Below are 13,485 nucleotides of genomic sequence, written 5' to 3' on the forward strand. Positions count from 1 at the left end.
TTATATTAACTTTTAGTTAGCTCAGATCATTGAATTAGTAGAAATATCTCCATATCCATAGTCGAGTATTTACTTAAATCTGATAGGAATATGGCAATATCACAACAACAACAACAACAACAAAAACAATAGACTACCACTAAATAGCTTATTATGTGTTGACATAATAAAGAGAGACACAGTTCATGATCATAAATGCATTTTCAGCAGCATAGCCAAATGAGCCACAGCACAAAAATGGTTTTATGGAAGTGACATTTTACAGTTCTAAAATTTTACAAGTGGTATTATCGATTAGGGGGGAAAAACACACACAAAATGACGCATTAGGAGTAGAATGCCGACGCAAGATCTGAGGCCGACATCGGTGAGACGTATGCGTGCTATCTGGGCACTGACTACAAACCAGATCTGCAACTTTTGAACAATGTTTCAGTGAAAATAAACATTTAAAGATCTTCAATTTAATGCTAAAACTTTATCAGCAGTATGTAACTTTAATAAGTACTAACTACATCTGTCATATGTATTTATCTTTGTGAGTTTGAATCCTAAGAAGTAAATCACATTTTAAATGGAGCTCATTGGTGAGCTCCTGAGGGCCCCTCACATGGTCCATGTAAGTAAGTATTTTTTATTTATAAAGCGCTTTTCTCAGATAAAAATCACAAAGTGCTGTACAGAACAGAGGAGAAATAGGAGGGTATTAAAATAAAGGTGAATTTACAACTACAGGGGCAGCATCATAAAAGGATAAAAAGGATGATAAAAGTTAAAAAAAAAAATCCATTTAAAATCTATTTAACCAAAGGCTTTTCTGAAAAGCGCAGTCTTCAAATGATTCTTAAGAGAGTCCACACAGTCAAGCTCCAGGATGGACTAGTGCAGGCCATTCCAGAGTCTTGGGGCCACAGCCTGGAACGCCAGGTCTCCCAGGTTTTAAAATTTGTTTTTGGGATTTTTAGGAGACCCTGGCCTGAAGACCGAAGGGTGCGCCCTGAAGTGTTGGGGCACAACAAATCAGCAATATACTGAGGAGCCTGACCATGCAACGCTTGGAAGGTCAAGACAAGAATTTTTAACTCAATACGAATTTTGACCAGAAGCCAATTAAGATTAAATAAAATGGGGGTAAGTGGGCGGTCAAAAGTCTGGCAGCAGCATTTTGTATGATTTGACGTCTGTTCAGAGTGGACTTGTTGAAACAGGTGAAAACAGAGTTACAATAATCAATGCGAGACGAAATGAACACGTAGATGATCATTTCGAGATCCGATTTTGCCAAAAAATTCCTCACTTTGGAGATATTTCTCAGGTGATGAAAACTGTTTTTGGTCAGTTGACGACAGTGACCCTCCAAAGACAATGATTGATGAAACACAATTCCAAGGTTTTTCAGGTTGGTTTTCATTGATGAGCCCTGAGCACAAGGGAGTTCTTAATCAGGGGAATCTTTTTATCGGGAGCATGATTAGAGTTTCTGTTTTGTTAGAATTTATCTGAAGGTTGTTCAATGTCAACCAGTTTCTGATACAGGATACATAATCCAAGAACTCAGATAAAAAGTGAAACTCTGAGTCATTGAAAAAGCAATACAACTGAATATCATCTGCATAAAAATGATAAGACATTTCCAAAACCACGGATTAACCGACCAAAAGACATCAGGTACAACAAAAACAAAACAGCTTATTTACAGCTTACCGAAGTGCTCTGTTCGTCATCTCCAAAGATAGAAGGAATTGAACCCTCAATCAGACGAAGTCTTTCGGCAAATCCTTCTTTATACTGGCGGAGGTTGCAGAAGCAGTCATCATTGAAGTGCTTCGCGCACACAAAAATGACCTTACCCACAGATGTGGGTACATTTCGGTGAAAAATCAAACTCAACCAGGCACTTTGAAAAGGTTCTGATGCTGGGAGATGGTGTAATGAAGCGTGTGGGTTACTACATCCAACAACCAAACATTTTGACTTATCCTCTCGTAACTTCTGCATCCTTGAGCGTGGACTACAAAATCGCAGCGAGAAATAAAAATGGCGGATTGCTCGAAGTGTTGGGCCTGGAATCGATGTCCTAATTTGGCAGTTCCGCTGCAAATACTGTGACGTTATTGTTCAAAAAACGTAATAGAGAATCGAAAAATCAAAAAACAGATTGCAAAATATGACCAAAACAGAATATAAAGATATCAACGGAGCACCTGAAGAGACTAATTTGAACTTTTCTGTACTTCTAAACCCTAAATATAAAACAAAATGCATTTAAGGGCTAAAAAAGTGGATTTTGCATGATATGTCCCCTTTAAAGGCACACTGTGTAACTTTTGGCCACAAGGGGCACTAGATCGGTAACTTCCACGCAAGCACCCCTAGTGGCCACAAGCCCCACAGCACTGTCGCAAAAATCAACAAACACTCAGTCGGGCTAGCCTCCCTTGACTTTTGATTGTGTATGCAGACAGTAATTGACCTGGGCCTGGGGTACAAAGCGGGACTGGGCTCGTGCCGCGGCTACAGTCTATGGGCTGGAGAAGCAGCCGCCACCGACCTCCTCTCCGCTGGAGTCCCGGCGCTCAGCCTTACTCGCCGCGTTGATGGCGCTCCCCCCTTGCTCCCTGGTATCGCCACAGTTGTCGGCCCCCTTTGCCGGGGGTGGGTGCGCCGAAGGAGGCCGACAACGGCGGCATAGGCGGTATTTCAAGAAGGAAGCCCTGCTCAGAGCATTGATACTGTCAAGCGCTGTATATTGGCCTGAGGAATCATTTAAAATAACGCATATGGGTCATATGGTGCCTTTAAATTGTGAATGGGTCACTTATCCAGAGAACTGTCAATGTCTGGTGAAGAAGATATTTGGCCTTTGGCAGAGGTCTGCGCTCTCTGAGTGCTTCCTGGTTTGTATTATTTCAGATTATTTTTCCATTTTTAACTTCTGATCAGTAGGCCTATAAAGGAGGTCATTCACGACACATTGAAAATAAAAAATAAAAAACTGGAAAAATAAGAAACAGTCATTTATTCATTCATTTTCAGACCCACTTATTCCTGTTCAGGGTCGCGGGGAAAATAAGAAACAATCAATATAAAATAGGATTGGAAATTATTTAGAAAAAGAACACAAGGAATACCACCCACCCACAAGAAACTGTAAACTTATATGTAAAGTATAGGCGTTGATAGGTGAACCTAATAAAGTTAGGAAAACTGTTATGTTCTGTCCTGTTTTTATGTCTACCAACTTTATTTCACTCTGTAACAAACTGTAAATATTTGAGACCTGAAGTAGTTTCAGGAATCTCTCTCTCTCTCTCTCTCTCTCTCTCTCTCTCTCTCTCTCTCTCTCTCTCTCTCTCTCTCTCTCTCTCTCTCTCTCTCTCTCTCTCTCTCTCAGTAAAGAAAGAAGGCGTAAACTTCCTCCAAACATTTCCTCCGCCATCTCTCTCCCTCTCTCTCTCTCTCTCTCTCTCTCTCTCTACTAGCGCTGTAAACTTTGTAGCAGTCCGTGAGCATAGCCGTCCCTCCACCTCCTCCACCTGGTCTCCTTTCTGTGCTTCAGACCCGTACCGAGGAGGACCGTGAGTTCAGACCGTCGGGCAGACATGGTGTGGGGCACAGACCTGTGGGTAAGTTGACAGCTGCCTCCGGAGACGGTTGAAAGTTGCCTGTCCTGCTGTTGTTGGCCTGAATGTTGTGTGTTTTTCACCGCGGGTCGGCCTGAGGAAGCAGAGCGGCGGGAGTCGCTAAGTAGAAAAAAAGTCGAGGAGTTTCGCAACTCCTGCCTGTTGCTGCATACCTTCTTATCACAAACACACACAGAGAGAGAGAAGGGCTTTACTGGTCTTTCCATGGCATGTATTATTATCAGCACCCTGCTGGGATAAAGGTGCATTCCACTCCTTCCTCTGTTTAAACCTGAGCTCTGCTGTCACTGCCTTCCTCAGCAGGGTTAACACTTCCTGGCTGGGTTTACTGTGTGAAAACTAACAGCTTCTTTGTCAGTGCTTATATCAGCTGTGATCACTAGGTCAGTGAAACATCTCTGGACTCAAACTACTTCCAACATTCAATTCCTTGCAGATATTAAAATCGCAATATAAACCGAACCGGCGCCCAAGAATCGTGACTAAAATCGAATCGGAACAAAAGCATATCGTCCCAGCCTTAAAAAATACCATGGAAATGCATGATTTGGTCCCAATGCAATATTAGTGAACTTTTGTATCACAAATATTGCAGCTAGCGTAGCAGATCTGGGCGATATATTGTGATTAAAAATATATTGAGTTTTCTATTTTGGCGATATAGAAAATGACGATATCGCCTATATCGAGATATATTAGAGCTGGGTGATTTTGCCTTAAAAAAAACCTTTTTTTTTTTTGACAAAAATTTCGACTTTCGATTCAACTTTTGATTTATTTATTTTTCAATGCACTTAAACATGAGTGCAGACATCAGATATATTGTCAGAAGTGCAACTTTATTGCTGATTGTCCTCAAGAGTTAAAATGCATAGAACAATCCCAAAATAAAAACCAAATGAGGCTCTGTCATTCAACAATTTCAAGCTTTAACCCAGGTTTAAGAAAAAGTGCAACAGCAACTTCACAGTAGCTTTAATTTTTTGATTAAGAAATCAGATAACTACATATTTTATAACCTATAACATTACAATAATAAAGTGCCTATATCAGCTGTGACCACTAGGTCAGTCAAACATCTCTGGACTCCTTCCAACATTCAATTCATTGCAGAGATTTAAATCGCAATATAAATCAAATTTTCTATTTTGCCAATATGGAAAATGACGATATCGCCTATATCGAGATATATACTTAATATTGAGACATGGTTCATATCGCCCAGCCCTATAGTGTAATCTGCGTCACATTTTGAAATACGAGTTTTACTTGGGACCGCTTTCTATGAGCCATGCTTGTTGAACTCGCAACTACTGATGTCATTACGTTCTTGTGCGTGAAAGGCTGCGTTAATGTCTAGCATGGAAAATCTCTCTACTCTTCCACTCCCTCATAGTCACAATTATGCGTTTAAGCAACGGAATCAGGTCGTTATCTATAAAAGTTGCTAATTCGTTACCCATCTCTACAGAAAACCTTTTCCCTGAAAATCGTTCAGCTGAAACCCGTTGGTCAGTTTAGTAACAGCCACTCTCACTAAAGCACTGTCGTGAATTCACTTCTTAGTTCCTACTTTACATGTTACATATATTATTTATATGCAAACCACCATTTATATAGTATGCCAATGGGCAGGGAATTGTGCTCCATTACTAACACTCACCTGTTCAGAGGATTGATGATCAACATCTTAATGATAGATCATCAGGTATATACTATGTAAATCTGGCATGTTTTCCTTATTAGGATGGGTTTAAGAAATTCTATTAATATAGTCTAATAGTTTCAGTGCGTTCATGGTGTTGGAGCTATTTCATTACATAACAAGAAAAGTGGTGTGGCTCCCAAATGGTGAAAAAATGCACTGCTTTCCTATAAATATCACAATTATTTATATTATTATGTTTGTTGGAATGTGGGTGTCAAACACGAAGCTTTAGGAAATAAAGTTTTAGGGCAACATGCAACCTCCACAGAGAATAAAAATATAAAAGCCCACACTTTTTGATGATAATAGCTGATTCTTCTCACATTTCTAAAAACATTTATACCACACTATTGTATGTTCAATGGAGAACCCAAGGACGCGTAACAGCCAAGACAAAAACTGCATTAGATAAACATTTCTTCAGTAAAAATCAAGTCAATGGCCACGGTTACATGATGTTTTTTTAATTCGGAATTATTTATTTCGAATTAAATCATTCGGAATTAAAGTGTTCTGCTTCGTGTTTACATGGAAATGGTAATTACTGAACGAGGTTTACATGGAAAACTGGTTTATTCAGCTTTAGTTAATTCCGCTTTGGACAGTGGGCGAATGTGACGTATCACGTCTATCAGGAAGAAACACACAACCAACCTTTTATTGTCGACTATAACACAGAAGACCACACATGAAAACTGTTTTCACCTTTATTTTGATTGTAGTTTTAAAGCAGCAGCTCAACAATAACACACGGTTTCAGTTTGGACCGTGGAGTGTAAGGGACCTAAGAACTAATCACCAGTAAATAGCCCAGTAAAACTCTGGAAAACAATCACCAGGAATACATAGTTGCTCCCTGTTAAAGATAGTAGCTCTAACAACTGGTAAAATGATAAACTGGTGATATTACAGCCTGTGAATGCAGTACTTTTACTCCAGGTCCTAGTGCCAGCCGTCCGGTGAAGCCTGTTACGTTTACCAAGGTCCGTTTGTGTGAAAGTCCGCATGTTTATGCCTCCGTCCATCCACTCATTTCATTATATCTATGTCTTTTAAGGCTCTTATTAAATAGTCTAGGCTGGAGTCCGGGCCGCTGCCATCTTGTATCATGTCGTCACCAGCGCGTCATCGCCACAAGTCGAGCATGCGCAAAACGATCCGAATGAACTTAAAGCGGCTTTAACCAAGTTAAGTGTTTACAAGAAAGAGGAATTATTTAATTCGGAATTAAAAATGGAATAAACCACCCACCTAATTCATAATTAATTGTAATTCGGAATTAAATTACCATTAGGAATTATGTGTTTATTTTGCTTTAAAGAGAATTAAAGGTCCCATCTAAACGTGGCCATTATCTAAATGTAACAGGAAAAAAACATCAATTCATACATTCAATACTGCTTCTTTTGCCCTTTCCCTCTGAAGACCCTTATTTGTATCTTTTATTTCACACAACTATAACTTCATTTAACTATAACTTCATTAATCCAAACCTGTTTTTTATTCATTTTCTCATAAAAGAAGATTAAATGTATTGTTAAAGGTTTTTCTTTTCTTGTGAAATGATTATTTCATACTTTAAATATAATAGTTTAGCATCACTTACATTTAGTTTCTACTGTTAGACAGAATTGTCTTTGCATTTTGTCATTTTGGCTAAAAGTAGCCCAGAAGTCTGGTCTAAGTAAATGACTGTGTGGACCTAAACAAACATTTGTGTTTAGATCATTCATGGCTGGGTCTTTCTTTTTCTTTTTTCTTTTTTTATGAAAATACTGTTCCCAAACCGTGCTGTGATTGTGAGTCCACACCTCTTTAGATTCTTGCTTGGTTAAACAGACTTTGGTGAGGTTGTTTTGTGGTTGATACTGCAGAGTTGAAAACCATTTCACATGCTGCTTATTGTGGTTTGTCTGAGGGCTGCTGAACGCTGAAGGTAACCAAGTGAAACAACGTAGATTATACCGTTCCAACCTTGTAAGGTTGTAAAACTGACCAAACTGAGCAGCCCTGAGAAAAAGAATTCAACGGTAAATGTGTGGTTGGATTGCTTGGATTATTCTGATACATTTTCTCTGAGCTTTCAGCTGACCAAATGTGTTGGTATGGTGGAACACAAGGAGATTTATCTCAGGATAAAACATCCCCCTTCAAAAAAAACTTTACAATTGGCACAAGTTAGTTAGGCAAGTGTCATTCTCTTGGCAAACGTGAAACCCAGGATTCACATCTATCACCAGGCTGAGTACCATTTGGGAATTTAGAGAATGTAGCCTTAGATTTTCCATTTCAAAATTTCCCAAATTCAGAGCGGCAGCTTCAGACCAAATATCCCACAAAAGTAAGGAGGCCAGTGGAGTTTTTCTAGAACAAAGTGAGCTACAAACACTGAAATGATCTGTTTCACTGACACTAAGGTTTGTGGATTTATTCACAGTACGCTTACCTGCTCTATAGCCCTGTAATGATAAGCCATAGTTGGACTGTTACCATGGCACCGTCTGTGAACTCCTCCTTCAATCAGTCTGTTTGATTCCTGTTTTCCTTTGTTTAATTCTGAATTTGGTGAGTTTTCCTGACTTTACGTCTCTGGTGAATTAACAGCAGCCTCTCAGATAACTCATAGGGTTTGTGGAAGTGATAGACGATACATCGGCCGGCTGATTTTTGCGTTTTTCACATGTATTCGCATCGGCCGATGTGGGCTCAAAAATATTTTTAGTATTTATTAAATATTTTTTTACTTGTTCTAGTTCTACATCACCTGTTTTTAGTATTTATTAAATATTTTTTTACTTGTTCTAGTTCTACATCACCTGTTTTTAGTATTTATTAAATATTTTTTACTTGTTCTAGTTCTACATCACCTGTTTTTAGTATTTATTAAATATTTTTTACTTGTTCTAGTTCTACATCACCTGTTTTTAGTATATATTAAATATTTTTTACTTGTTCTAGTTCTACATCACCTGTTTTTAGTATATATTAATTATTTTTTACTTGTTTTAGTTCTACACCTGTTTTTAGTATTTATTAAATATTTTTTTACTCGTTCTAGTTCTACATCACCAGTTTTTAGTATTTATTAAATATTTTTTACTTGTTCTAGTTCTACATCACCTGTTTTTAGTATTTATTAAATATTTTTTTACTTGTTCTTGTTCTACATCACCAGTTTTTAGTATTTATTAAATATTTTTTACTTGTTCTAGTTCTACATCACCTATTTTTAGTATATATTAAATATTTTTTACTTGTTTTAGTTCTACACCTGTTTTTAGTATTTGTTAAATATTTTTTACTTGTTCTTGTTTTACATCACCTGTTTTTAGTATTTGTTAAATATTTTTTACTTGTTCTTGTTTTACATCACCTGTTTTTAATAATTGTTAAATATTTTTTACTTGTTGTTCCTTTTTTACAAATTGAGACTCATACCATTTGTTATCATCATTGTGTAATTTTTATGATGTAAATTGAGGGAGCAAAAGTGATATCGGCTCCAAATATTGGCTCAAGAAAATTGGCAGTCCAAGAGTCGCAATACTTAAAAAAATCAGAATCGCAATATAAATCAAATCGGCACCAACCTATCATGATTAAAATCGAATCGGGACAAAAGCATATTGTCCCAGCCTTAAAAACATCATGGAAATGGATGATATGGTCCCAAAATGTTATTTGTGAAACCTTATTTTACCGTTTGCACTTTGCGTCACAAATAGTGCAGCGAGCAAAATCTGCGTCACATTTTGAAAAATGAGCCATACTTGCGACCGCATGCTATCAGCCATGCTTGTTACAACGCTGCGTTCATGTCCAGCATGGAAAATCTCTCCACTCTTCCACTCCCTCACAGTCACAGTTAAGCGTTTAGGTTCTGAAACATGGTACCGTTTGATTTTTGGTGAATCGATACCCGCCCGTTAGTACTGACGGAAAGTGGTCAGTATCTATAAAAGTAGCCAAATAAATTGGTATCCATCGCTACTGAAAACCTGTTCTCTAAAACTGGTGAAGTGAAGCTAAAGGCCACTCGTAGTTTGGTTTGTTTCAGATGACTCACTGCACTAAGTTTTGGATTTCCTCTGTTTGGCTTACCACTTTGTGGCTGTGAAGCTGTTATTCACATGTAGCAACCTATCACTTACTGAGCTTGAGTTTGATTAACATTCTTTCAGTGAGACACATTACAAGCTTTTTTTATTTGACACAGCAGATATCTCACTTTTGTGTGTTTAAGTTGACTACACAATAAGTCGTTACACATATTCAATGCTTGTTTCACTTTTTCAGAAAAGTTAAGTTCATTGGTGCAGCCTGATTTATTTCAGTGATGCACACTTCCACATAAAGCTAACACACAATCGTATATTGAGACTTCTCTTGAACCCAATCCTGGAGGATTGACTGTCTTTGGAGAAAAGCGTAGTCACCAAAATATTACAGAATTCCAAGCATCACTTGAGCAATCATAATGTTACTCATTATTTATATGATAAAATTTGTGTTAAAGTTGGGATTTTGGTACAAATGTAAGTGCATAATGCTGCCCCCTACAGAGAGGCAGTTACTTTTACCTTTTGGTTTTTAATGCAGATCAGCAGGATTAAAAATACAATAAACATACAAAGAATACTTTATAGACTAGGGCTGCACAATTAATCACTTTTTAGTTGTGATAACAATTTTGGTTGCCACGATTAAATGAACCTGATCGTCAACAATATTTACATTTAAAATATGGCCTCTACACTCTGTAATAGTGTATTTATTCAGTTTGCCTTTGATACAATTCAAATTCTTGCACTATTTTTTTGATTTTAATTAAATTATAAAGCTTAATTTTACACTGTAAACTCTACACATATTGTTTGTTTAAAAGTACTGCAATAAAAACACAGATTTTTGCTAATATGACAAATAATTGTCAGGGTTCTCACCAGCGCTGTTGAGCGTATTGGCCCCCGACGTAATAATTTTGCTCCCCTATGGAGCAATGGCGCCCCCTACGTTCAGTTTTCAGCAACGTAGAGGGGATTTTCTGTTGTTTTTTTCCTTTCTTAATTGATACCGTCGTAATAATTGTTGCACACTTAGACACAAAAGGGACTCCCAGGTGTGCACAGGTTGTTTTAACTCTCTTTTTCTTCTGCATAACCCAGAAACATTCATCAGCCATACATCTTATTTAATACAGGCGATTAGCTCGGACACTCCCATTTTACCTATTTAAATTAAACTAATTTAACCCGAGCAGTCGGCAGCCATTTTGCAGCACCTGGGGAGCTGTTCGGGGGTTAAGGGACTTGCTCAACATCCCACAGTGATGGTCCAGGTGAGGCTTGAACCGGGAACCCTCTGATTACAAGGCCAGCGCCCTTAACCACTAGGCCACCACTCCGAGGCTCAAACAAACCGTGGCCCGGTGACGAAGGCAACGCCCCGCTCCCAACTCGCCACTTACCGGAGCCTACCAGCCCTCAGATTGGTGCCCCCCTTACAGACTGTCCTCAGTGCGCCCTAACACGGGGACCGGATCACGACAGCTGGCGCAAGGGGTCAGTGGCGATGTCGGCCACCCACCTGAACCGTCCAGAAACAATCACAAAAGAATAAAAACGTTAACAAAGACGAAAGAAAGAATAAACACTAAATAACTGTATAATTAAGTAAAAGACTGTTAAAAATAGGGATCAGATACATACACATTACAAGGGTAGAAAATAAAGTAGGATACAGTAGATAATACTATTAATAATCATGATAATACAAATATGATACAGATATTTACAACAATCAAGCTGTGAGGTTAGGGTAATGAATGAAACAGTTTGATCACCACAGGCAGGAATGATTTCCTGTGGCGTTCTGTGGAGGACCGTGGTTGGATCAGCCTGGTGCTGAAGGTGCTTCTGTGATTGACCAGCACATCATGGAGTGGGTGGGACTCATTGACCAAGATGGATTGCACTTTGGACAGGCTCCTCCTCTCTGTCACCACTGTCTGAGTCCAAATCCAGTTTTATTTATAAAGCGCTTTACAACAACTGAAGTTGATCAAAGCGCTGTACATAATAAAAAATACAATTTCAAATCAGCATAATATATCATTAAAAACAGACTGTTATCACATTTAAAACAAATGCCACAGAACTATGTATCAAACGTCTTTCTAAGTTTTGCTTTGAAGAGGGGCAGGTCTTTGATGGCACGTAACTCAAGCGGCAACAAGTTCCAGAGTTTTGGACCTGCCACATCAAAAGCGTGATCACCCCACTGTTTGTAACGTGACATGTGCACCTTGAGCAGGTGGTGTTGGGCAGAACATAGGGCTGTGCTCGGTTAGTGAGGGGTCAAAGTCTCACATAAATACGCAGGTGCGAGGGCATGGATGGAACTGAAAACAAAAAGCAAAAGTTTGTACTGGATTCTGATAAGGACCGGGAGCCAATGCAGGGAGTAAAGGACAGGTGTGATATGGTTTTGTTTGCGAGAGTTGGTGAGGAACCGGGCAGCAGCATTTTACACAAGCTATATATAAATAAATAAAAGATATATATAAAGATAATAGTGATACATTTGTTTGGTTACTTGAATGATTGGATACCGACACATACAGTATACCTTGTTTAAAAGTATAAAATAGCCACAAAATGAGGAAAAAAAATACATAAAAAAATCGAAATAATCGTTGATTAATCGAATCGTAGTACCCTGACGAAATTGAATCCGCAGGTCCCTTAGATGGCACACCGCTAAAGTAAGAAAGATTAAAAAAACAACTTTAGCTACACTTCACTAATTATGGCCCTCCAAGAGTCATAAATTTAAAAATGTTCCACGCCAAGGGCCCCCTATGCTGTGAAAAAATCCTAGTGAGAACCCTAACTGTGATTATAATATTGATGAAAATAATCGTGATTATCATTTTGGCCATAATCGTGCGGGCCTATTATAGACATATGTTAAGTGTAGACAACGGTGAAAAATGATAGCAAAGCACCTGACCAACATTCACAGCCTTAAATTCTATCTACCTGGGAACAGTTTAGTTCATAGTTTAGCTCATAGTTGCCTCCTCTAATGTTTCCAAGCTATTTTTTTAACAGGATATATGCAAATTCTCAGATGAATGACATGTTTTGATTTTTATCATCGCCTCCCCTTGACCCCACGTCACCAGATGAATGACTCCTGGCAGCATTGTTGGCAGATGCCTTTAAGCATCCCTTTAATTTACTATCAGTCTCATGCTAGTTGTTTGACAGAATCTGAACCAAAACTTATAAATATGATGTGTAAATATAGAAGGATGCTCTCTTGGTTTAATGCTTTTATGAAAAAATAAATGAAATACACAGGCTTGCCAATATTTTCGACAGCATCTGATGATGGAGTTTGAGCAGCTGCTTTAAAAAGTACTCCCATGTCTGCTTATTACCAAGCTTGTTTTAAATATTATTTTAGTTTGTGTTTTAACAGCCTGTACAGCATATTGATTCAAAGTGCTTTATAAGTATAATGATAATAATTATACATATTATTAGTAATAAATATTATGAGTTCAGCTGTTTTTTTTTTTGTTTTTTTTTTACATGTATTCGCTAAATAAAACAAACCCACTATTTTTAACATCTACAAATAATAAAGCTTGGCACACACATGTTATTAATACCAACTTTGAGTTGTTTAATCTACGCACATGCAAGCTCCTCCCCTCTGCCCCGCCCCTCTCAAAGCCAAAGCTAGCCTGCAGGGGTTGTTACGAGGAAAGTTGTTACTTGTGGTTTTGAAACATGGCAGGAGAAACGCAGCAAAAACACTTGGTAAACAAGTGGCAAGTCAAATTCTCTTCTATGGGAACACTTTGTGTTTGATGATGAAAACCTAGAGCAAAGACACATGTTTTGTGCAAAAGTAAACACACTTGATTTTAGTGTTTGAAGGACTTAATTAATGTTTAAAGAATATATTTTATGTTTTTTTATACAAAAAATAAATAACTTTTTGTTTGACAAATAATCTTTGAATAATCGTGATTTCAATTATGACTAAAACAATCGTGATTCTAATTTTTTTCTATAATGGAGCAGCCCGAGGATGATGTGTTCTGTTGGTATTTTAGTCAGC

At 38.0% G+C, this 13,485-nt stretch overlaps 1 protein-coding gene across 3 annotated transcripts in view; it reads left to right on the forward strand.

The window, feature by feature from the left end:
- Window positions 1-3,389: 3,389 nt before the first annotated feature.
- Window positions 3,390-13,485, forward strand: part of trip10b (thyroid hormone receptor interactor 10b) — a 38,454-nt gene continuing 28,358 nt past the window's right edge. For 2 of the 3 annotated variants that reach the window (XM_028444608.1, XM_028444627.1), the window contains exon 1: window positions 3,390-3,626. In XM_028444608.1, coding sequence (XP_028300409.1) covers window positions 3,603-3,626 — 24 coding nt within the window. In that variant the 5' untranslated portion in view covers window positions 3,390-3,602. The remainder of the gene's footprint in view (window positions 3,627-13,485) is intronic. The other variant, XM_028444617.1, reaches the window with a different exon arrangement.

The sequence above is a fragment of the Gouania willdenowi genome, chromosome 1 (assembly GCF_900634775.1).
Source record: "Gouania willdenowi chromosome 1, fGouWil2.1, whole genome shotgun sequence".
Classification (NCBI taxonomy): Eukaryota; Metazoa; Chordata; class Actinopteri; order Blenniiformes; family Gobiesocidae; genus Gouania; species Gouania willdenowi.